The sequence below is a fragment of the Geotrypetes seraphini genome, chromosome 2, assembly GCF_902459505.1.
Source record: "Geotrypetes seraphini chromosome 2, aGeoSer1.1, whole genome shotgun sequence".
NCBI lineage: Eukaryota > Metazoa > Chordata > Amphibia > Gymnophiona > Dermophiidae > Geotrypetes > Geotrypetes seraphini.
In genome coordinates this window covers 387,962,832-387,987,688 of record NC_047085.1, presented here as the reverse complement: position 1 = coordinate 387,987,688, position 24,857 = coordinate 387,962,832, and the positions used below count along the sequence as shown (strand labels likewise).

General features: G+C 40.5%; 1 protein-coding gene across 4 annotated transcripts in view; it reads left to right on the top strand.

Moving 5' to 3' along the window:
• CREB5 (cAMP responsive element binding protein 5) overlaps nt 1–24,857 on the top strand; it is a 786,358-nt gene that overhangs the window by 292,133 nt on the left and 469,368 nt on the right. For all 4 annotated transcript variants that reach the window (XM_033930760.1, XM_033930759.1, XM_033930762.1 and 1 more), the window contains exon 6: nt 2,218–2,390. In XM_033930760.1, coding sequence (XP_033786651.1) covers nt 2,218–2,390 — 173 coding nt within the window. The remainder of the gene's footprint in view (nt 1–2,217; nt 2,391–24,857) is intronic.

The following is a 24,857-nucleotide window of genomic DNA, read 5'->3' as shown; positions in this document are numbered from 1 at the left end:
AGTTTAAAAAATGTATATTTTAATGCTTAAGTAAAAGTACAATGAAAAATGTATGTATTAAAAAATTTACTTAAATAAAAGTAAAAATGTAATTGCCTAATATACTCCCCCTTTTACACAACCGTAGCATGGTTTTTCGCACCGGCCGCAGCAGTAACAGTTCCGACATTAGAATTTCTATGAGCGTCGGAGCTGTTACCGCCGCGGATGGCGCTAAAAACCATGCTACGATTTTGTCAAAGGGGAGGGCGATACAACATTGCTTTTTAAATAAAAAGTGAAAGTACCACAGCTACAATAAATTCAACTATTGCTGATGCTTATTTTGATCTCAACAACGTTATTATTCTGCATTTAATAAAACTACATTTTTGAAAATGATTGTTGCTCATGCGAGTGTGCTTGGTAGTCAGTAATCCAGCACAGCTAAAACGGTGTTCAACAACTGCACTAGAAAAAAGTGAATTGTTCAGTCTGATTAAAAATAGTTCCTTCAAATCAGGCGAGGCTGCAATATTACTTCATCTGCAGGTACTGATTAAGAGAATCTCTGTCTGGAACACTTGACTTCTGTAAAGCAAAGAATATTTTATTATCATAATTGTCATTATCATCTGCATTAGTAGCAATGCTGTCTAACTTATCACTTGCACCTTCATCTTTATTTTCGTTATCATCACCATGCTATCCAATCATACAGAAGGCTCTCACAGTTAGAACCATTGTCTATTGTCGCTCTAACAATTTTTCATCTGATGACAAACTCTGAATATCTTCAAGAACTGATGCAAGAATGTCAAATGTGTGGGAACTCTTTAGTCTTAGGGCTAGATAAGTAAGTTTCCTCTCTAGAGACTTAGCAATCTAGTAGACAGTCACCACAATGGATAATTTTCCATGGGATGACCAGTAATTTCTTTGATGCTCTCAAGCTCTGCCAGTGACAGATCTGTGAAGTGTGCTATGCCGGGAGTTCTATTAAGACCTGCACTAAAATATGACTGTTTGCTATCAGGCCGCTGCAGAGACTTTTCTATCTCTTAAATTTGGTTGGTTGTTTTTTTTTATTTTTTATCTTCTTTCATTATTTCTATTTCTGTTTCTTTGATTTTTGATCTTGGAATGTATTATTACATATTTTTAGTTTATCAAGTACTTTAGCTAGATTGTGAGTCTTTGGGACAGAAAGGGTAGTTTTTCTCAAGTACCTAATTTCATTTTAGTTTGATACTTTGTAAACCGCTTAGGTCAGTAAAATGCAGGAGCGGTATATCAAATCTTAAATAAACATAAGCATACTCCGTTTGCCAGAAATTGCTACCAGCTTCAGCTTCATCTCCACTTCAAAGTGACCCAGCTCATCACTGTTCTGATAGGTTGAAGACCAATAACCAGTTCAACAAACAAAGGCAACTCCACTGTTCTTATAGGCTCGCTGCTCTCTCAGTTTTCCTTCTACTGTATAGGCAGAAATCAGTGCCAGGGCAGGGGGTTGACTCTGCTGATCTTTTCCCTTCCCCTCTGGACTAGCATCACCAAATCATAACACTCTGGCATAAATTCTTAAATGAACTTGCAGACTAAATACTACTTGCAATGGCTATAGAATAAGACACAGGAGTTCTTTTTCCACCATGAGACAAAGCAATGTCCAATACATTTATTTTGAATAAAAGATATACAATAAATCTCTCTAAATATGTTTATCTAAGTTTTGTGTTTATGCAGTTTGACACCGTTTTAAAGAAAATTGTGTGGCCAAACGTGGCAGGGAATACCTGTTCTTCTAGAGCAGGAGTCAGCAACCTCTGTCCTTGAGGGCCATAACCCAGTAGGGTTTTCAGGATTTTTCCTAATGAATATCCATGAGATCCACTGTATTTGCATACAATGGAGGCAGTGAACGCAAACAGATCTCATGCATATTCATTGAGGAAATCCTGGAAACCCTACTGGATTGTGGCTCTCAAGGACTGAGGTTGCCCATCCCTGCTCTAGAGGGAAGGTCATTGGCTAATTTTGATATGTGAAGGGTAATTTTATTAAGGGTTACCTAGGTTGAGAGGCCAAGTGGGTGCTTATTTTGAGGCTAGTTAATAAATACACCTAGGCATCTGGTTAGAAAGGATGCCTAAATCTGCCACCATAGCCATTAGTTTCTACGTGTAATGGAGATGAAAAATAAATCCTTTTACTTTGCTCTCTCCTTTTTTGTAGAATATTTCCATTCATAATGCAGTTGGAGGGACAATGGCAGGAAGTGGATCCCACCAGCTCAATAACACCAGAATGCCAAACCATGACACCAGCGTTGTGATTCAACAAGCCATGCCATCACCGCAATCCAGCTCTGTCATCACGCAAGCACCTTCCACAAATCGACAGATTGGGTAAGGGGGCTCAGCTCCTGGATTTTATCTTGATCTGTTGCATTGTTGATTCAATAGAATTTACCAGAAAGTCAAATTGGTTCGGCACATGGTTGTATGTAGGGATGGAGATGTGATAAGTTCTGATCCAGGGCATCAGAACACAGGCAAGGTCAGCACACAGGCAGTTCTGAACCGAACCAGGCCAGGTCGGCACACTGACCTAGGCCCTGTGTGTGGATTTAGGCCCTATGTACGGATCTAGGCCTGTGTTTGGATCTGAGGCCCTGTTTCTCATTCCCTCTCCCTCCTGCCACGTATACTTTCTAAGTAAGGACAAGGTTTGCACCTTATGACAGAATGCTGAGGCATTTCTCCTCCATTCCTGTCACATATTAACCTGACACACATTTACCCTTATTCCTTATCTTGTTTAAGCATTCCTTAGATGGGCAACAATCAGACTTTGCCTGAGCAGGCCTTGACTTAAGGCTAATCAAGAAAGCTTAAGGAGTATGCATTATAACCTTTGGACTGTCACATGCTATAGTAAGATTTGAGACATATCAGAAATGTACACATTGGGAATCACTTTATTATAACCATTATATGTATTCAGATGTCATGTGAGATAGTAACTTTGAGAAGCACATGAAATATGTAAACAATGAATTACTTTGGCCTAATCCTCACTGTAAATGCATTATGAAATTATAACCTTGTAGAGCATTAACTAAGTAATTAATGGAGCTATGATTCTCAATAAAAGGGGGAGAGACCATTCATTTGGAGCGCCTCCTTCTCAACTCTAAGACTATGTGTGTGTGTTTCCTGTGTGGTATTCCTACAGTCGTGTATTCTATCAAGTGTCCTATTCACTGTCCTATTCACAGTCAGTATAACTCTCTAGCAAAGTTCTTCATTGTTCTGTGGGGCTTTCTGGCTGCTGTTTCTTTATTTTTAATTTGTGATTTGCTGCTTCCCCATGTTTCAATGATTTGAGTTGTAAATGGGAAGGAGATATGCAGGAGCTCGTGCATTCTGGAGGCTATATTTGTTATGGAAGGTAACACTACAGTTGCAGCAAAATAGACCAACAAAATCCATTTATTCCCCTTAATTATTCTGTGGTCCCCTTTGAGGCATTGGATATCTAATACAGTTCTTCCAAAACCTGCCCTGTGGACCTCCCCCACCAGTCAGTTGATGTTTTTCTCCATAGACTATCCCAAAAGCATATAGATGAGAGAAATCTGTATATATTTTGATGCTTAGGTTTAAATTCTATATATGGCACCCAAAAGGTTGGTGCCAAAATAACAGCTATTCTACAAGCCATGCTTAGGTGCAGTTTATGGAATAACGCTTATGCCCAAGAAATTTGACTAAATTGTGGTGTAGCCATTTGCACTAATGAAAATGTAGTGCAAATGCCCTTGCCGAAATTTAAGCGTGGAGGCCCTAGTTTTGTAATTATGCATGTAATTTAAAGTAATGCCTCCAATCCACCCATTTCCACACCCTGTTTTGACTCGCATGTAAAATGCCAATTATCGGAACTAATTAATTAGCTTGTTCAATTAAATTGCATGTGCAATGTGGATACATGAAAAAAACTGCACTTGCAATTTTTGGTGCTTTTTACAGAATTAGGGGGTTAGTGACTTTGAGCATTCTGATGGATGGTCTAATGAAGAAATTGAATTAAATTGCTGATATCCTGAAAATCCAGCTGGACATATTTGAGAAGCTCTAATGCAATTGTAGTTTTTGTTCAGGTGAAGGCACTTTCATATTTATTATCTGTGATGATTTGAGTTCCTAAGGAGGGTTGAACAAACTCCCCCAGATTCTATAAATGACATTTGAGTGTGCAGCCAATTTGGGTGGTGTAGAACAAGTACATGTGAATCGATTTTTTACTCCACCAAAAATTACAAAGATTTGGTGACACTCAATGAAGTTACAGGGAAAATACATTTAAAACCAATAGGAGGAAATATTTTTTCACTCAGAATAGTTCAGCTCTGGAATGCATTGCTAGAGGTTGTGGTAGGAGCAGTTAACGTGAATGGGTTTAAGGTTTGGACAAGTTCCTGGAGGAAAAGTCTATAGTTTGCTATTGAGACAGATATGGGGAAGTTAGTGCTTGCTCTGGGTTCGGTAGCATGGAATGCCAGATACTTGAGACCTGGGGCTCCTTTTACAAAGGTGCACTAGCGTACCGCGCGCTAGCCGCTACCACCTCCTTTTAAGCAGGCGGTAATTTTTCGGCTAGCGTGCGCTATAGCGCACACTAATCTTGTGCGTGTACTAAAAACGCTAGCACACCTTTGTAAAAGGAGCCCCTGGATTGGCTACATTGTAAACAGGATACTGGACTAGATGGACCATTGGTCTGACCCAGTATCAATTATTAATGTTAATTGGCAACAATTTGTATCTGCGTGCATCTGACTAAGCACTATTCTATATAGATATGTGCACAAATCTTTTTGGTGTAACTGAAAAGGAAGCATGGGCAGGTCAAGAGTGTTCACTAAAGAGGCATGCATTATTATAGAATTTGGATATCCACGTCTAATTTATTTGCACGAATTTACACCAGGTTTCAATAGGTGTAAATCCTGACACCTAAAAGTTGGGTGCAGATGCCAGTACTACACACTGTTCTATAAATGATGTCCATCTTGAAGCGCCATTTATACAATGGCGCTCAGCGTGCTTTTCTTTTTTATTTGGGGGGGGGCAAATTTGGGTGCCATTTCCTGAATGAATTTCACTGTGTTTATTTTAGCAGCAGAGAATGTTTGCATGATCATCAGCTGAAATTCTTACCATTTCACATAGTCTCTAGGAGAAAAAATGGAGACTGGTAGCACCTTTATAGACTACTAGTCTTTAAGCCCGTTAGATTAACGGGTGCTAGAACATATGTGTGTGTGTGTCTGTCTTTTTTTCTCTCTCTCTCCTTAGCCGCTTTCTTTCTTTCTGCCTTTCTTTTTCCTTGGCTGTCCATCACCACCCCTTGCCTGCTCCCCCTGTCCATTTTCCCTTCCTTTTACCTCCACTGTGTCCACCACCACCCCTTCACTGCTCTCCTTATGCAGCAGCAGCCCTTCTCCCTTTGTTTTACCTCCCCCCTGTCCAGCAGCACCTCTTTCCTTCTCCCCCTGTCCAACATTAGTCCTCCGTTATTTTTTCTTCACCTCCCCTGTCCATCAGCATCTCTTTCCTTCTCCCCCTGTCCAGCAGTAGGCATCCCTTCCTTTTTTATCCTCCCTCCTCCTTCTTATCCCTATGATACTCTTACCTTGCTCTGCCCCTGATCAGAGGTTCCCGACAGCTGCCCAGTTGCACCCATTGGAAAAGTTCCCACTGCCGCATCCCGCACCCCTCCTGACGCGGCTCCCGCTGTCCTTTCTGTCTGTCTCTGTCCCTGGCCCCCTTTGCCTGTCTGTCTTTCTGTGTATCTCCCTGACCCTGTGTCTTTCTTCTTTCCTTTCTGTCTCCCTTCCTCCCTCTGTCTGTCTGTCCAAAGTAGCATTCCATCCCCCTCCCCCCACACCAATTCCCTGTGCACCTGCCCCTGTGTCTTTCTTATTTTCTTTGTGTTTCCCTTCCTCTCTCTGTCTGTCCAAAGCAGCATTCCATCCCCCTCCATTTCCCTCCCCCCACACCAGTTCCCTGAGCACCTGCCCCTGTGTATTTCTTATTTTCTTTGTGTTTCCCTTTCTCTCTCTGTCTGTCTGTCCGTCCAAAGCAGCATTCCCTTCCCCTCCATTTCCCTCCCCCCCCCCACCAGTTCCCTGTGCAGCAGCATTAGCGTTTCCTCTACCCGCCCCTGTCCCTTCCCCTTCCCCTTCCCGCAGGCCGGACTACAAAGGTGGTGATTCCAGCAGCGCTTTTATCAGTCTTCACACGCTGCTTCGGGCCCTTCTGCCCTGATTTACTCTGGCACGTCCCTGATGACATCATCAGAGACGCGGCAGAGCAAATCAGGGCAGTAGAAGGGCCCGAAGCAGCGTGTGGAGACTGATGTACACGCTGCTTGAATCGCCATTCGGACCCGCGGGAAGAGAAGGGGGTGGGCGGCAAAGGAGAAACGGAGATCGGCGGCGGCGACAGGAGAAACGGATAACGTCGTCTGGCTGCGGTCCGGCTTGTGGAGGCGATCGGGTGGTGACGTATTCGCACGCATGCGCACTCCTTCGGCCACAGACCTACAGCGCACGGAACACGAAAATAGGACTGCGCATGCGCGAATTAGCCTTTTATTATATAGGAGGATTCTGTTGGCTAATGCATGAGCTTTAGAGGACAACACTTTTAAAGAAGTTTTGCAATTAGCTAATCTCTGATTCTCAGATAAAAAAAAAAACCTTTCAGAGTAAGTTGCACATGAATTGGGGGTTTTTTTCGGATTTGTACACGAGCTGATTTCTGAAGTTGGATCCTTATCTTTGGGTTGTTTTCCACATAGATGTTGCAATGACTATGTGGCTTTGGCAGTTGATAGTGGTCTGGAGCTGAAGCCGCAAAGTCTGGATTCAAATTCTTAGAATAAGGATGGATAGACAGTTTTCTATCTCTTCCCCCCCCCCCATTTTCTTTGTTACAAATATTTCCTCTTTGATTATTTGTATGTTCTATGCTTTGTGAACTGCTATGAAGGTTACGCCATATGACGGTGTATCAAATAAATATGAAACTGACAAAAATTGAAAATATGCACAATAACTGATTGAATCCATTTGATAGTGCCACGCAGTGCTGGGTATACAGGGTGGTTATTTCTATTGTTGCATGTCTAAGGCTTTAGCTTTCCATTGTGTTGGGGGTATCTTGTACTAGAAACATAGATTAAAACCTGCAAGAATCTGAAGGTGGAAGTATCTGCAGTCCAAAATATTGACTTTGGGTTTTATTATTTGGTCTTCCAAGAGCAGCAATACAATACATCAAAATTTGAGCATATGGTATTTTGTAACTTCTATTTTTTAAAGTCTTTATTGATTTTCAAACTTTGATAGTGCAATACAATTGATTGAACATATAAAACTGCATAAAATGCACTATTAACTACACAGATAGTACATTAAACATTCATTTTCTCCCATTCATATCTCAATTAGTACAACAATGCATAGAATGTAATTATAATATTATAATTAAGTAATTTAACTCCTCAAAACACATTCCCCTCCCCCCACCCACCACCCTCCCTGGATGTGTAAGGAAATCTAATGAAAAAGAAAGATACATGACCCTTATTGCAATGCAACAAATGCATTCAATGGACTCCACACTTTATTAAATGACTTACTAGTCCCTAAACGTTCCGCAATCATTCTTTCATATTTATATGTGGTACACACATTTACCCATAAGAACATAAGAACATAAGAAATGCCTCTACTGGGTCAGACCATGAGGTCCATCGTGCCCAGCAGTCCGCTCACGCGGCGGCCCAACAGGTCCAGGACCTGTGCAGTAATCCTCTATCTATACCCCTCTATTCCCTTTTCCAGCAGAAAGTTGTCCAATTCCCTCTTGAACCCCAGTACCGTACTCTGCCCTATCACGCCCTCTGGAAGCGCATTCCAGGTGTCCACCACACGCTGGGTAAAGAAGAACTTCCTAGCATTCGTTCTGAATCTGTCCCCTTTCAACTTTTCCGAATGCCCTCTTGTTCTTTTATTTTTTGAAAGTGTGAAGAATCTGTCCCTCTCTACTCTCTCTATGCCCTTCATGATCTTGTAAGTCTCTATCATATCTCCTCTAAGTCTTCTCTTCTCCAGGGAAAAAAGTCCCAGCTTTTCCAATCTCTCAGCGTATGAAAGGTTTTCCATCCCTTTTATCAGACGTACCCACTTCTCAAAATTAGTTTCACCAACCTTTTATTCTTGTTACCAGGCATCTTCAAATATGGGTGCTTTCATAAAAACATGGAAAACTATTTTGCTTCATTAACCAACACAAAAGGCTGATGCAAAAGGAAAAAAAAATACTGTTCAACTATTTATATTACTATTTGACTACTTTTCCTTTTGCATCAGATGTTTGTGTTGGGTTGTGATTGGTTGATTAAGACAGTTGGGAATTTGGGTGGGGTTTTTTTGGTTTTCTTTTTTAAATCCATACTATTTTTGCTTCCCAGTGTACTCCAGTCAAATATAAAGAGGGGACGAGTTACAACCAATATGGAAAGAGTGATAAAGTGCATATGTTGTAATGAAGAAAAATCACTCTAAATACCTATTCAAAGAACTATATGAATGATATAACTGAGTTCACAAAAACTTGCTCAGAATCATGGAGGGGAAAACTGGGGCGAACCCCAGAAAAAAACCACCTCACAGCCCAATCATCGCATGGATAGTAAACAAAACGTTATATCATTTCATACACATTTTAGTTGTGAAGAACCACTGACGTTAACCAAATAGTTTACTAGGCATATGTCCAAACAAGCTTTAAAAAAGGACTTAGCAAACTTAATTTGCAGCTTGTAGGTTCCCAGTGTACTCCAGCATGTCCTTCCCTGTCCAGCATACATTTAATTTTTAGAAGCTACTCTGTGCTAATATGTATCTTGCTTTGATCATGCTATCTCCTGTGCCTCCAGAATTAGTCTGGGTAATCCTCATGAGATAGTTTGGCCTATAGGAGATCATCATGCAAATGTTTGAGCGCATCACCACTGCAAGCGCTCCCAAGAACAAGTGTGCGTTGGCTAGCTAATTTCTAAGTGAAGGTGCATACAGCCAATCACATCATTAGGGAGATTTAGTCATTGTAATGGAGCTGTGGTTATTCAATCAATGTTATATGCACTCAAAGTAGAAATCTGCCTGTTGATGTAGTTGCATATGGACTCCCTGGCACTGATTTGTTCAAAAGTATCTTTCTGTGACTAGAAGGCGATAACTGTTTTGTGGGTTAAACTTTGAATGTGATAGCATGTTTTTGTTCCGATATCTGCTGGCAACAGCAGGAAGACGCTCAAGGAGAATTCAGGAAGCCAAATGGTAACAGCGAAAGACTCTTAAGTCTTCCAAAATGGGTGTCAGTCTGTGGTTTAGCTTGCAATACAGCTTTCAGTGAATTTCTGATATCTGCTGGCAACAGCAGGAAGATGCTCAAGGAGAATTCTTCCTGAAGAAATTTTGAAACGTGGCACGTCGAGGCCAAAGAACTATACATAAAAGATAAGTGCTTTTTAATAACACAATCTTTCAAGTCATGCACATATAAAAGTGTGTTAAGGTGGAAGTTTTGCAATGATTGGGTGGTGAGGTTTTTGGGGGACTTTCTGTCCCCTTTTTCCTCCATGTCTCTGAGCACAATCTATCCACTGATTAAAGTATAAGGAATATGGAGTTTCAAGAGGACTTTTAAGAAGTTACAGCAATTACACTAGCGTGTTTTGTTTTTTTTTTTTATGGCAACACACCACATACTGTATATACTTGAATATAAACCAAGATTGTTGGGCCAAAAAATGGCTCCATAATGGAGATCTTGGTTTATATTCAAGTCCACCATAAGGCTGGATGTCAGACAATGCTTTCCTGCATTCAGCACCTCCCTCCTCTCCCAATGACTGATGTTGCTCTCTTGTATATCCCCTCTGCTCTCTGTACCCCCCATCATGACCAATGCTTCTTGCTGCAACCCGTCTTTGACTGATGCTACTCTCCTGCACACACACCCAATGAATGACCCATGCTATTTTCTGCAACCCCCCTCCTGTTGACTGACGCTTTCCTGTATTCTACCCCTACCCCAGATGACTGACAGGACTCTCCTGCACATCGCTCCCCCAGTGACTGATGCTGCACTCCACCCCTACCACTGCATTCTCCTTACCACTCCAGTGCCGAAGAAGGCTGACTTCAATGCTCCTGCCCTCTCTGAGATTCCCAGAGAGAGTGGGAGCCGGCAGGCCTTGAGCATGCGCAGATACTCAAGGACCCGCATCAACCCAGTAGAAAACGATGTCAGCTTACATGAGTCAGTTATTCTGCAATCTCTTGTTTCAGCTCTTGAACTTCATCCCACAAGGCAAGAATCTGATATTTCTTAAACAAATACTGCTTTTTCAGAGTATGGTGACATGTTTCTCAGTAGACTTTCACAACAGTGGGGGATATGCTCCTATAAATAATCAAATAAGTTTAGCAGGGATAATAATATGTACTGTATCAGATTATCAATAGAATATTTGGACAAAGTGAGCAGATCCCTATCTGATACTGCAATTCAGCTAGGAGATGCTACCTTTTTGCTGTTGTTTTTTAAAAATATATTTAAGATTGCTATTGGAATGGTTAACTGTTTTTCTATCTGCACTTTATTAAGATAATTTCAGACATTGCATAATAAATTCAAAGGGGGGGGGGAGGAGGGAGAAAGAAGAGAGATCATTACCATACTTGGATATAAATTCTCGTTTTAAATTCGAATCAACCTTTTCCACCCTTTTTTGGGGGGGGGGGGAAAGTTACCTCGGTTTATATTTGGCTCGGTTTATATTTGAGTATATACGGTAAATCTCCTTTTCTGAAAATCTGTTTGGTTATTATTTCTGACTACCTGATTTTGCCAGTATGTAAGGTGGTTAGGGGTATGATTCTGAGAAAACATGTACCTAGTTATCTCTGAATATGGACATAGAACTAGCTTCATATATCCAAATTGTTGATTTAGGTACTTGAAACTGCTTTCAAACATAGGTCCATTACTCCTAATTTAAAATAATTTTCCCCTAAAGGTTGAAATTGTTTAAAATCCAGTTTTGCTGATCCTTGTTTTGTAACTATGGTTTCAAGCACCGTATTTCATGGAATTTCTAACAGTGAGATATCACAGCTGTTTACAATACTATACCAATACAACAGAGGCGTGTTTTGTTTTTGCTTAAAACCTGTTTATTGTGTGACCACATTTAAAATGTTAAGTGGGATAGAATGTTAGACAGCTCTTGTATGGGGAAAGACTAAAACGGTTAGGGCTTTTCAGCTTGGAAAAGAGACGGCTGAGGGGACTGAAGTCTACAAAATCCTGAGTGGAGTAGAACGGGTACAAGTGGATCGATTTTTCACTCCATCAAAAATTACAAAGACTAAGGGCTCCTTTTACGAAGGCACATTAGGGCCTTAATGCGCAGAATAGCGCATGCTAAAATGCCATGCATGTTAGCTGCTACCGCCTCCTCTTGAGCAGGTGGTAGTTTTTCAGCTAGCGCGCGCTAATCCGGTGTGTGCGCTAAAAACGCTAGCGCACCTTCGTAAAAGGAGCCCTAAGGGACACTCAATAAAGTTTCACGGAAATACTTTTAAAACCAATAGGAGGAAATATTTTTTCACTCAGAGAAAAGTTAAGCTCTGGAACGCATTGCCAGAGGATGTAGTAAGAGCGGATAGCGTAGTTGGTTTTAAGAAAGGTTTGTACAATGCTACTGGGCTTGATGGACCATTGGTTTGACCCAGTAAGGCTATTCTTATGTTTTCAATGGACAGTGCCATGAAAATGGAATTTCCATCCAAGACCATGTGATTGCATTTATATCCCATCACTCAGTAACTATACAGTAACATGGTAAGTGATGGCAGGTGAAGACATGTGTGGTCCATCCACCTGCCTGACAAGGCGACCAGAATTTCACATGCTGCTTAGTGTACCTGACACCTCTCTTTGCCCTTTTAAAATGTGAAATGCTATTTAGTTCAGCTCCAATTCCATATTCTCTTTATATAGGGATCCTCCATGTTTAGCCCTCATATTTTTTGAATTTGAGCTAACCCAGTGTGTGTTTTCTAACTCTGTATTCTATGTTCTCAAGTCTTTGCTTAGATGATAGGTCCCTTACTGTAACCTGGCACCTAGGGTTGGTATGGTCAGTGGCATACCTAGCATATGTGACACCCGGGGCCCATCATTTTTTGATATCCCCCCCTTCTATATGAAAAATATGATTTTCAGAAACAATCTACATATCGCACAACAAGAGTGTACCTAGGAAAAGGCAGCATCTTAAACACTGCAGTGAGCACTAGAACACCAACACATACATTGTAAAACTAAACAAACCAGATCCTGCACAGTCAATTGATCCAGTACAGTCGATGCTATCAGAAAGCCATGTCCCTTTCATACACACAGACAGATACACCTTTGCCCAATATGGAATAATCACAAACTAAAAATAGAAATATGTAGACAAAAGTTAAACTGAACTGCCAAGAAACCAGACTCTGCATACAATGCAACACCACTACACCACAAAAACAGTAATACATGGCCTCTAATACTGTGCAAAATATAAAGACAAACCACCCGATTCCATCCACACAAGTCTTGAATTGTTTTATATTGAACTTATTATATTAAAGTATAAAAAGAAACAATATTCTGTACAATTATCAATTTATAAATCAGCGTCTTCTCCCCACTCTCTCTTCCCTATTTCCCTTCAGCGTCCTCTGCCCACTCTCTCTCCACTTTCCTTCAGCGCATGCACATAAAAACAAGCAAGTAATTTTATATCATTTTCATTCTATTCATTCATAGAAATTAAAGTCTAAATAATGCCAGTCACATAACAAAACATGATTTTACAAAAATAATTCCCTGCAGTCAAGCCTGCAAGGATTACTAGATGTCTTTCAGCAGCTCCCCTCCCTCCCTCCCCGTTATTTTCGTGGCTAAGTCAAAATGATCTACCAACAATAAAATTTTAAAAACACAAAGTACATTTTACGCAGAGAAAATGTTAATTATCATTTATATTCCACGGGTTTTCAGAGGTCAAGGCAGATGACTTTATGCAATGTCACCTCAGTAACAACTATACAAAAATAGACAAATATACCCCCTCCCTTTTTATTAAACCGCGATAGCATTTTTTAGCGCAGGGAGCTATGCTGAATGCCCCATGCTGCTCTTGACGCTCCCTGCGCTAAAAACTGCTATTGCAGTTTAATAAAAGGGGCCCATAGTGCCCATAGACAGCATATATAAATTCTCAAAAAGGACACATTTTGATCACTAAATTGAAAATAAAATCATTTTTCCTACCTTTGTTTGATAATTTCATCAGTCTCTGGTTGCACTTTATTCTTCTGACTGTGCATCCAATATTTCTTCCCTTCTTTCAGCCTCCTATATGCTTCCTCTCCTCCAGACTTCATTCCCTCCCCCAACTTTTTCTTTGTTTCATCCTGTCCCCTTCTTTCTTTCTCTCTCCATGCCCCCTTTCTTTCTGTATGTCTGTCTTTCTCTCTCTTTCCCCATGTCCCATTTTTTTCTTTCTTTCACCCTGCCCCCTTTCTTTCTTTCTGGATCCTCCGTATTCCAAGTCTATGACAAAAATCCCTAGAAGAAGAAAAGTTTGGTCCTTCAGCATTAGATAGAAAGCTGCGTCTCTCTTAAGAGAACTCTCCTTCAAAGTATTCAACTGCATGCCGCTTTGATTGCTTAAAAGGAAAGAACTTATGACCTTCATTACAATTTATCTCCTGATGAAGCTCTTAATAGAGTGAAACAGAGACGCGCCGTTGAGCGTAAGATCATTACCAGCTTTCCTATTTAACCAAAAAAAAAATCATTAGCACCATTGTCTCAGCACTCCTATATAAGCTAAGTACCATGAGCTTTATTGGATAAGTAAGCCTGGATAAATAACTAATAGCAATGTTTTGAGAGTAAGCCGACTGATTTTCATCACTGTAGATAGGTGAAGTTTGATAAAACAAAAGTTTAAAATAATTAAAAATACAAAGAGTGTTTAAAACCAAATAAAGGCAATTAAGACCAGCGATAGTTTACGCTGGGCTATCTGGAAAGGTATAGTTCCAAACCCAGATAGCTGTGAACCCCTGAGGTCTTTGAGCCTAAAAATTGGTACCCTCTTATATATATCTATTTTTTAGGGATTTTTGTCATAGACAGTGGTTAAAGCTATAGCCTTAGCACCCTGAGGTTGTGTGTTCAAACCTATGCTACTCCTTGTGACCCTCGGCATGTCACTTAATCCCCCATTGCCCCAGGTCCATTAGACAGATTGTGAGCCCGCCAGGACAGACAAGGAAATTGCTTGAGTACCTGAATAAATTCATGTAAACTACTGTGAGCTCTCCTGGGAGAACAGTACAGAAAATTGAATAAAGGTGGTTAATAAATCCTAATTAAATAGATAAATAAATATTCAGGGCACTTAACTGGTTAGTGCCACTAAATATGCCCAGAGACAACTAAACTCAAATCTAGCTTTTTGTGGGTAGTTTGGGGGAAGAGTTGGCACTTACACATTTAGGTATCGATATTTAGGACTTAACCACCTAAGTTTGGAGGTTAAATAGGACAGATTTTTATGTGATTCAACCTTTATGTAGTGTTGTTTATGTGGATAAGTGCTCAATATCACACTTCACCTCAAAAGAGAGAGCCAGCCTCATATTAGTTTCTTGTATTTTCTTGTATTCTTTATAACTGTTGTAAACCGCATATAACTTTACGGCTTTGTGGTATATAAGTTGTTATTATTATTATTATATATCCAAATATTGAATGCCAGTGCTCAGACATGGCCTGGCATTGACTATCTGGGAAGAACACTGTCAGGGGCTAAAAATAATGCTCACCATCGCTGACTGAATATTGACCCTTAATTTGTTTTGTTAGAACCAGGGCTGGGACTGGCCTACACCAGGAGGCCTGTAAACAATTAACACACATGCTGCTCTTTTCACTCCATAAATGTGTTCTGACCGTCTTTTGTCAGAAAGATAAATGGGGAAACAATAACAGCAGCAGCAGTTACTTTAGCAAAGGCATTAGGCAAAGCTATTTACAGAGTCATTTATCTCCTCTGACCAGATATTCCTCCCTGTGAGAATATGTGAATGATCTCAATATAACTCTCCTTCAAAGTTTATCACTTAGGGCTCCTTTTACTAAGGTGCACTAGCGTTTTTAGCATGCGCTACATTGCCGCACACGCTAATCACACGCTACGTGCCAAAAACTAACGCCAGCTTAGTAAAAGGAGCCCATAGTATCAGGTAGGTATCGAAGAGAATAGATACATACAGTCTTTGAGATTAGAAGTAGGGCCGTAGAAGGCAGTGTTTAGTTAACTCATGCTGCCTGTGGCCTGAAGAGTGCAACCCTGGAAACAAAAAGGGTGATCAAATCCAAGTGTTCTGGTAGGAATGAATGTCGAGAAGTGTTATTGGCATCATAGCTCCAAGTAGGAAGATAGTTGTTGGCTCTTCTTCAGCTCTTTTGGACCCCAAACGGCCCTGAATTAAAAATTAGTGAAGAGCACTGCTCCAGTGAATCCATGTTGCCTCAGGTCCTGTAATCCACTGGATTCTAGAAACACCACTAATGATCTCACCTGCAAAATACCAACTGTACTGCTTTTGCAAGGGCCTTCTGAACTTTTCTGTAAGCTTCTTACATACACAATTAACCTCGTCTCCCATCACTCTATTCCCAGGGGTCTGCGTTTATGAGCCTGCATTCAGTCCACATGAGCACCTAAATATCTGAATTGTATACAAATATATGTACATGTGCACATCTTTGAATTAACATGTGGACAATCGATTTATGTGTTCAAAAACCACAAGGGTGAAAAAACATGAAGAAAAAATCACATAAAAAATTGCTAATAGAGTAAAACCTTGATTTGCGAGCATAATTTGTTCCAGAAACATGCTAGTAATCCAAAATACTCGTATATCAAAGCGAATTTCCCCATAAGAAATAATGGAAACTCAGATGATTTGTTGCACAACCCAAAAACTTTAATACAAAATACTGTACTGTATAAAGTAAAAATATATACTGTATAGTAAAACAAATTAACCTGCACTTGTAAGACATCGCTCGTTTAGAACAGCCACTACACTTCCGCAGCGTCAGAAAGAGAAGAACCATCGGCTCAGTTGTGATGACGTGACGCGTGTATACTGTACGTACTCGTATTGCAAGACAACGCTTATTTGTCAAGTTAAAATTTAATAAAACATTTTGCTCGTCTTGCAAAACACTCGCACACCAAGTTACTCCCAATCCAAGGTTTTACTGTGCTTGATTTTAAAGAAAGAATGGTGGAGCTTTGTTTTGGCCATGCACAATCCTGGTATTTCCCTTCTGTACCTACCTGCAAGCTTTTAGATTTTCTGAGTTTGATTAGCGGTAGGGTGAAGACAAAGGGGAATTCACATAGCATGGTCTCCTATATTCTGTAGTGCCAGAAATTGTGATATAGATTACATTTATTCACCAATGAGAAAGGTTCATCCAAGCTTACTTAGTAATTTCTGGTGCAATTGTTTCTCAAGATTTTTCCTTCCATCCCTCCCCTTCCCTCTCTGCCCTCTCCTCCTTCCTTTCCGCAACTGCTTTTTTCTATCCCTTCCTTTCAGGACTACTTATACTTTCTCTTATATCCGCATAGGACCCTAATGGTTCCTCCAAGGGGTCACTGTTCAAAAGATTTATGCATCACTGAAGTTACTCACTATTTATTTACTCCCCCCCCCTTTTACAAAACCATAGCATGGTTTTTAGTGACGGCTGCGGCAATAACAGCTCCAACGCTCATAGAATTCCTATGAGTGTCGGAGCTGTTACTGCCATGGCTGGCGCTAAAAACCGTACTACGGTTTTGTAAGAGGGGGAGGGGTTATTTTGTAAATTTGGGGCCAGCTAATGCCTGCCCCCAGGCTCGCTCAGTTCCAGACACACCCCCTAGCCCTGCCCCCTCAGGCTGCTCATCTCAGTCGGGAGGGCATCCGTGCATGCGTGGATGTGACATGATCACATCACATGCTCATGCACGTGATATCACCGCGTTGCATCCGTTCATGCCCCTTCCGACGCAATCTGCTTTTCAAAACCCAGACAAAGTGCCAAGTTTTGAAAAGCTGTCTGGACTCCCAGACATGCCCGTTAAAAAGACGGACGTCTGGTAACCCTAGTTAATGCATAACTCCAGCGCATATACCATGGCTTGCTTTGCTGAACCTGTTTTACTATCAGACTCCTATTCTAGCTTGTTTGTGCAATTTGAAACCTGGCACCCTATAACACTACTATACATATACTATAGGTACAGCCCTTAGGGTGTGGCCTGCTCAGTCACAGTGTGAATCTGTGGTTCCAAAATCAAGGCCCTTCTTCTGATTCTAGGCCTATTACCCTTGAGCGTGGTAAGAGATTTGCAGGACTGCAGCTGAGTTGCTTCTCCTTTCTGAATGGTACCTGCAATGTGAGCAGCAATGCATTACATCTGTTCCCAGGGTGTCAGTTTTCTCCTCGATATGGCCTAGGGTATAATTGCTGCAATCTGGATTTGCTGAACATCAGCTTCAGTGCATCTTTGTTGCCCGCCTTTGTCTATTAAATTTATTCCAAATATGTGCCCCACAATTTCCATTTGTCATCTTCACCCCCCGCCTAAATGATTGGCAGTATTCAGACAGACAGAGGTTTGAGTTATGGCTTCAACACTCAGAGCACTTGGAAAATCTATTACTTTTTGCCTTTCCCCAAATCAAAACACAGCATTTTGCAAGTAAGCACTGCTATTTAAATTTTAATTTTCTAGTGGACTCCAGAGAACTTATCTTCTAACATAATACCACAGCTCACATATAGCTTTGCACTCTAATTCTATTCAGATTTTTATCACAGCCTCAGCTATTGAAGTGTCAAAATATGGCCAAGCCACCTGCAAATGTTTGAGATGGCGGCGATCCAGAAGCAACAGCCAGCAGCAATGAAAGTCTCCTTTCAGGCTCTTGGATGAGCTTTGCTCCAGCGAGGGGCTGGGACCCACCTGTGCCCACGCAGAGTCTGTCTTGCTGGGAAGAGTGGGTGTGCCCACAGCTGGGATCCTCGATGGGATGTTGTGTCTCCACACATCACCCTTTCTCCCTTCTGCCCATACCTTTGAGGGTTGGTTATAAAGTGATAATTGACATAACCAAAAGATGGAAAGTATGACAGGATATGAATTGCTAGTGGAAACTTTAAAAGAGCAGTGCAGACATTATTTTCTCAGAAATGAGAGAGCCTCTGCTAACTAGAGACATGGCAGTGAATGGACAAGGGAAGTGGCATTTGAAATGAGGTTGGGAAAACTAACTCCTTGAACCCAATTAAAATCAGAGCCAGCAAATGTTACATTCACTGAAACAAATTGGCATAGACATCCTTTATAGTACTTTAGTTTACATCCTTTGGTATGCAGCATTTCGTACAACATCAAAACAGTTGACAAACAGGTAAATTATAATTGGACCACCCAAGACAGAAAACTTAAAGTAAAAATATTAAACCAAAATGTATAGTTCTATTAGAAGTTAAAATCAGGAGAAGAACCAGAACAAATATATTAGAACACAAGGCAATAAATGGAATTAAAACACACACAAAAAAAGAAAGAATAAGATACCTTTTTTATTGGACTAACTTAATACATATTTTGACTAGCTTTCAAAGGCCAGAACCATCTTCTTTAGGTCAGGACACATAAGTATTGTATCAAATTACACAGGGGACAATCAGTTGAGAGTGCAGAGGGTAAGGTGCTGCTCCCAAAACCCTGCAAGAAAAGTCAAGTTTTTAATTTAGTTGTAAACAAGGAATAAGTAATGGTTTCAACAACTTAAGCAACAGAGTTCCAGAGACAGGAAATCTGATGGCCAAAGGCTACTCATCAGGTGAATTCTAAGTATATTTTGTTTGCTGATAGGACTACAAGCAACTCCAAGATGACTAGATCTTGGTATATGCATGGTTGTGTAGGAGGGAGAGAGAATCTGCCTATTTCATCTGGTGAACAGTTAGTGTGACCTTGAAAAACAGGGTTAAGAAATGAATCGTATCCTAAATTATATAGGAAGCCAGTGATGATCTGCTGACAGAGGTTACATAACCAAATCTTTGCAGTTGTTTTACTCATTAGATAATAATGCCTACTCAAAAGGGCATTTCTATAGTCCAGTTAGTTGAAGGACATTGAGTGCAGCAGATAAGCCTTAAAAAATGGCAGATTAGTTTAAACTTAAAAGAAATGATGCCTCAGATAACTTTTCAGATTTGTATCTCAACTTCTTAAGTTTGGGTCAATTACTATTTCAAGAATGAAATTGAGATCAAAGGAGACAGAGTGGTTTGCTGCCTCTTCGTATTCACACACAAGTTCTGATCTTTAGTGGGTTCAATTTCAGTTTCTTATTAGTAAGCCAATCTGTGACTTAATGATCAGGGAATTGGTACAATGAATTACCATCATTTTGAATACCATCATTTTGAATTAAGTTAGCAACTGGGGCAAGATAGCTGAAATAATGTGGATCCAAGGCTGAAACTAAGCTGCATTCAGTATGCAGTGAAATAGCACTTGGGCAAAATAGTGGAACCATTATAAAGCAGTGACTTAATTCATCACCATTCCCATCCCCGCAGATAATCATGGGAAACCACCTCCATGTTATTTTTTAAGGAGATAGGGAAGAATCAGAGTATGAATGGGTTCAACCACTGACCCTCAAGCCTTGCATTGAAGCATGCTGATATAGAAGGACTGAGGTGGAGATAGACACTAAAGAATGACAAGGGATTATTTCCCGCGGTTATCTGCGGGGACTGGAACGATGATGAATTTTGTTACAGTGTCATTCTCTAGAACTAGGCCATGCAGACAGGAAAGCAATAAGTGGCGGTCTACTGGTCAAATGTTGAGATCATATCTGACTCCAGCAATGTGAATTGCTCTCAGGATTAATCACTATTCCACTGACCAGTGAAATAGAAATAGCTGAAGTAAGATTACCTTCTGTGGGGTTGATGTAATAAGTCATGTGTTAGAACTGTATTTGAGCTTTGGTGTACAGTTTCCTAATGTATGCACTGAACAAACCTTTTACACCTGATACAGTAAACAAATGACATGCAAATTACTGAAGGACTGAGAAAAAATTTGCAATAAGAAAAAAAATGATGTGTGCTGTCAAAGTAATCTGCTGCCATTTCCAGCAGTGATCAAAAAGGCACTTAAGAGAATCGGGGTTTTTTTCCTTGAGAATTTGCAAAGTCCCTGATGAAGCTGGTGGAAGAAAATGGTGGCTCCCAATGGGATTTGGAATTACAATTGATTATTATGAAGTATAAATATTGGACATTATAGGAACAAATTAGTTTTTTAAATTCAAAAAGGAATTAATAAATTAAGAATAACATAGGAGTCAGTTGTTCTTTTATTATTTATTTCCATCTGTCTATTTAGTTTTAAATGGTTGCAATTGAAGCAGGCCATTCAGGTTGGGTTCCCTGAATGGAAAACATTGAATAATCAATATAGTTTAAAGTTCTTATGTTTTCAAGCAGACTTCCTAGGACATCAAGCCGCATTGTGGTATAAATTAATATCTGGATATTTGAATAAAAAACCAAAAAATGGTCTAAGAGATATTTGGAGCATTGAGATTAAGCATCAAATTAATGCATCTCAATGGCCACTAATTTGGTCTTGGAGAATGAGATGTACAGTGTCAGCATCTATGAGACAAACTTGGTTCTTTTTATTATATAGAGCTTTTTGGACCCCTACACGTTTACAAAAATTAGATAGCTCTAAGTCCAATAAATGCTGGCACTGTAATCTGGAACCAGGGACGTTAGATCATTTACTGTATCATTGTCCCTACATTAAAAGTTTTTGGAATGCAATTTGGCCACAAATTAATAAATTGATGGAAAATCATATAGCAATATCATATGATACAGTGTTATTTGGAATGATGATGAGAAAAAAAAGTCAAATTTCACCAGAAAATAACAAGCTTTTATTAATCATGACAGGGGTTGCCATTCAGCATATAACCAACAATTGGAAGAATTATAATAATCTAAATTATACATTTTGGTGGAATACAATATGTCATATATTCAAAATGGAAAGAGTAATAGCAATACAAAGAGGGACATATACTAAATTTATAAAAATATGGGGGCCATTGACAAAATATTGCAATGAATAAATACAGTGGTGCCTCGCATAACGGACGCCTCGCACAGCGAACGCTGCGCATAACGAACTTTTTGTCTTGCTCCCTATAACGAACTTCGTTTCACACAACGAAGTCGCCCGAGGGGCCCGGGGGGGGGGCGGAACTACTCTCGCCGCTTCCTAATGTGAGCCGGGAACAGCAGCACCCTCCTGTCTGAATGCAGTGTTCCATCATCTCCCTCCACCTTACCTTAGATGCCGAGTTTTCCGGCTTTCTTTTTCGGCCAGCCACACACTTTCAAAGAGCAGCACATGCGCGCATGCTCTGTTGTTCAATCTTCTCCTCTGACGCAACCGGAAACCGGAAGTTGCAGGAGAGGAGAACATTGATCAACTTCAGCAGCTGCGCGTGCACAGCTTTTTGAAAGCGTGCGGCTGGGTGAAAAAGAAAGCTGGCAAACTCTGCATATAAGGTGAGGTGGAGGGAGGGAAATGTAGGGCTGCAGAACGAATTATTTTGTTTTACATGTATTCTTATGGGAAAACGCGTTTCACACAACGAACGTTTCACATAACAAACTTGCTCCTGGAACGGATTAAGTTCGTTGTGTGAGGCACCACTGTAGTAGGATTTCTCTTCTTCTTTTCAATATCTTCTTTGTGACACACATGAAGGGGAGGGTAGTGAAAATAATTTTTACATAATATGATATAATATGATATACAATATGTAATGTATGATTGGAAAGTACTAGAAGGGTGGGGGGAGGGAGAGGGGATAAAAATATATTTAAAATATGATGTATTAGATATAAAAGTGATATTGTGTATTCATCAATTGTATTTTAATATTTTGTACACTTTATGTAAAATTTGAAAATGAATAAAAATTATAAATCAGAGAAAAAGAATAACATAGGAGGTTTTTGGCCAGTGAATAAAAATGGTTGCAAATGTAGCTAGGCACATATAAAGTTGTGGTGTGAAAGGTTTCTGAGGTCTTTTTCTTCCTATAAATTAGTTAAATTAAGCCAAGCCTTCTGAATGTCTGTGTGGTGTTGTGGACAATTTTTTTTATAGCCAAAGGCTGCTTTCCCTTGGTATTTGAGTATGATATATCTGTATTTCCACAGATGCAATGAGTGGACTATCCTAGAGAGAGGTTTTTGTTTTTTCAATATATATCTAGGGTATAAAATATTTGCTTGTCTTTGGTCCCTCTAATACAGGGATCTCAATGAATATGCATTGAAAGCAGTGCATGCACATAGATCTCATGCATATTCATTGGGGAAATCCTGAAAACCCGACTGGATTGCGGCCCTCAAGGAGGGACTTTGAGACCCCTGTTCTAATATGATTTCAAAGGAATATGTGCTAGTACCTAAGCAATTTCCTGTGAAAATTCTCTGGGCTAAAAGTAGGTGTATAAGTTTCAGAACATTTGTACTTGTTGGTACAGGAAAAAAGGGATGAAGTTGGGGGAGACAGTATGCTCAGATATCTTCCTACTGGTTAGGCCACTTAGCTGTTCTTCACTTAGGGCCACATCTTATGAAAGCAGTGATCAGGCTTAGACCTCTAGCACTAAGGCTTTAGTTAGAGGAGGTTGGCCACTGTTGGAAACAGGATACTAGGCTTGATGGACCTTTGGTCTGTCCCAGTAAGGCAAGTCTTATGTTCTAAGAGTGTTCCAAAGTCTTGAAGCTTGACTTGCAAACATGGCAGTGGGGTATTTCTTAAAACTTAAACATCTTGCCAAAGGTATGTGTCACGTTAGGATTAAAACTTGTATTGAAAAATCTGGCACTATAACAATGGCAAATTGTAACCTGTAAACTATATATTACACAGGCCAACAAAAAATTTTTTCTTGATGTCTTGAGTTTCTTGACCTGGAGTTTTTGACCTGGAGTTATTTGGAGCGCTGATTCAGAAAATTGCATTGGATAGACCGCATCAGCTCTAGTTTGTTAGATATGGTTGAATTTATTAATTATTTTACCGCCAATCAAAAAATCTCTTTTGCAGAATCGGGATGTCACAACAAGCTTTCATAAGAACATAAGAAGTGCCGCTCTGGGTCAGACCAGTGGTCCATCATGCCCAGCAGTCTGCTCATGCGGCGGCCCTCTGGTCAAAGACCAGCACCCTAACTGAGACTAGCCCTACCAGCGCACGTTCCTATTCAGCAGGAACTTGTCTAACTTTGTCTTGAATCCCTGGAGGGTGCTTTCCCCTATGACAAACTCCGGAAGAGTGTTCCAGTTTTCTACCACTCTCTGGGTGAAGAAGAACTTCCTTTTGTGTGTACGGAATCTATCCCCTTTCAACTTTAGAGAGTGCCCTCTCGTTCTCCCTACCTTGGAGAGGATGAACAACCTGTCCTTATCTACTAAGTCTATTCCCTTTAGTACCTTGAATGTTTCGATCATGTCCCCTCTCAATCTCCTCTGTTTGAGGGAGAAGAGGCCCAGTTTCTCTAATCTTTCGCTGAACAAGAGCTCCTCCAACCCCTTAACCATCTTAGTTGCTCTTCTCTGGACCCTTTCGAGTAGTACCATGTCCTTCTTCATGTACGGCGACCAGTGCTGTACGCAGTACTCCAGGTGAGGGCACACCATGGCCCGGTACAGTGGCATGATAACCTTTTCTGATCTGTTTGTGATCCCCTTCTTTATCATTCCTAGCATTCTGTTCACCCTTTTCACCGCCGCCGCACATTGCGCAGACGGCTTCATCGATTTGTCAATCAGAACTCCCAAGTCCCTTTCCTGGGAGGTCTCTCCAAGTACTGCCCCTGTATTCGTGCATGAGATTTTTGTTCCCAACATGCATCACTTTGCACGATGCCCATTTCTCGAGCTTGATAATGTCACGTTGCAGATCTTCACAATCCCTCTGTTTCTTCACTACTCTGAATAACTTTATGAATGGGAAATTTATGTATTTATGTATTTTTGAATGGGAAATTTATGTATTTAAATTACCCACTATTTTTTTGTGTGTGGAGTATCTTTGGAGATCTTCAGAGAAGAGGATAAGCAGAATCAAGTATAAAGGGAGGAGTGAACAGATTTACCTTTTTTGTCCTGTTTATCTGTCACAATTAGATTATAACCTCTTTCGAACAGGGATTATCCTTTCCATGTTAATGTACAGCACTGCGTGCATCTGGTAGTGCTACAGGAATTAGTAGTAATGGAGTGGTTGCTACAGAAGATCATACCTTTAAAACCTGCTTGTGTTGAGAATAAGGGGAGGAGAACAGTGAGGAAGCTCACCCAAGGCTGGCTCAAAATCCCATCTTTTTTTTTCTCTCTCATATGCCCCTCCCCTCCTCCACAGACACACACACTCTCACACTTTCCCCACACCTGGCTTCAGCTGCAGAAGAAGCAGCAGGATTCTTGCTTCTCTCCTAGGTAGTGGCATACCAAGGGGGCGGCGGTCTG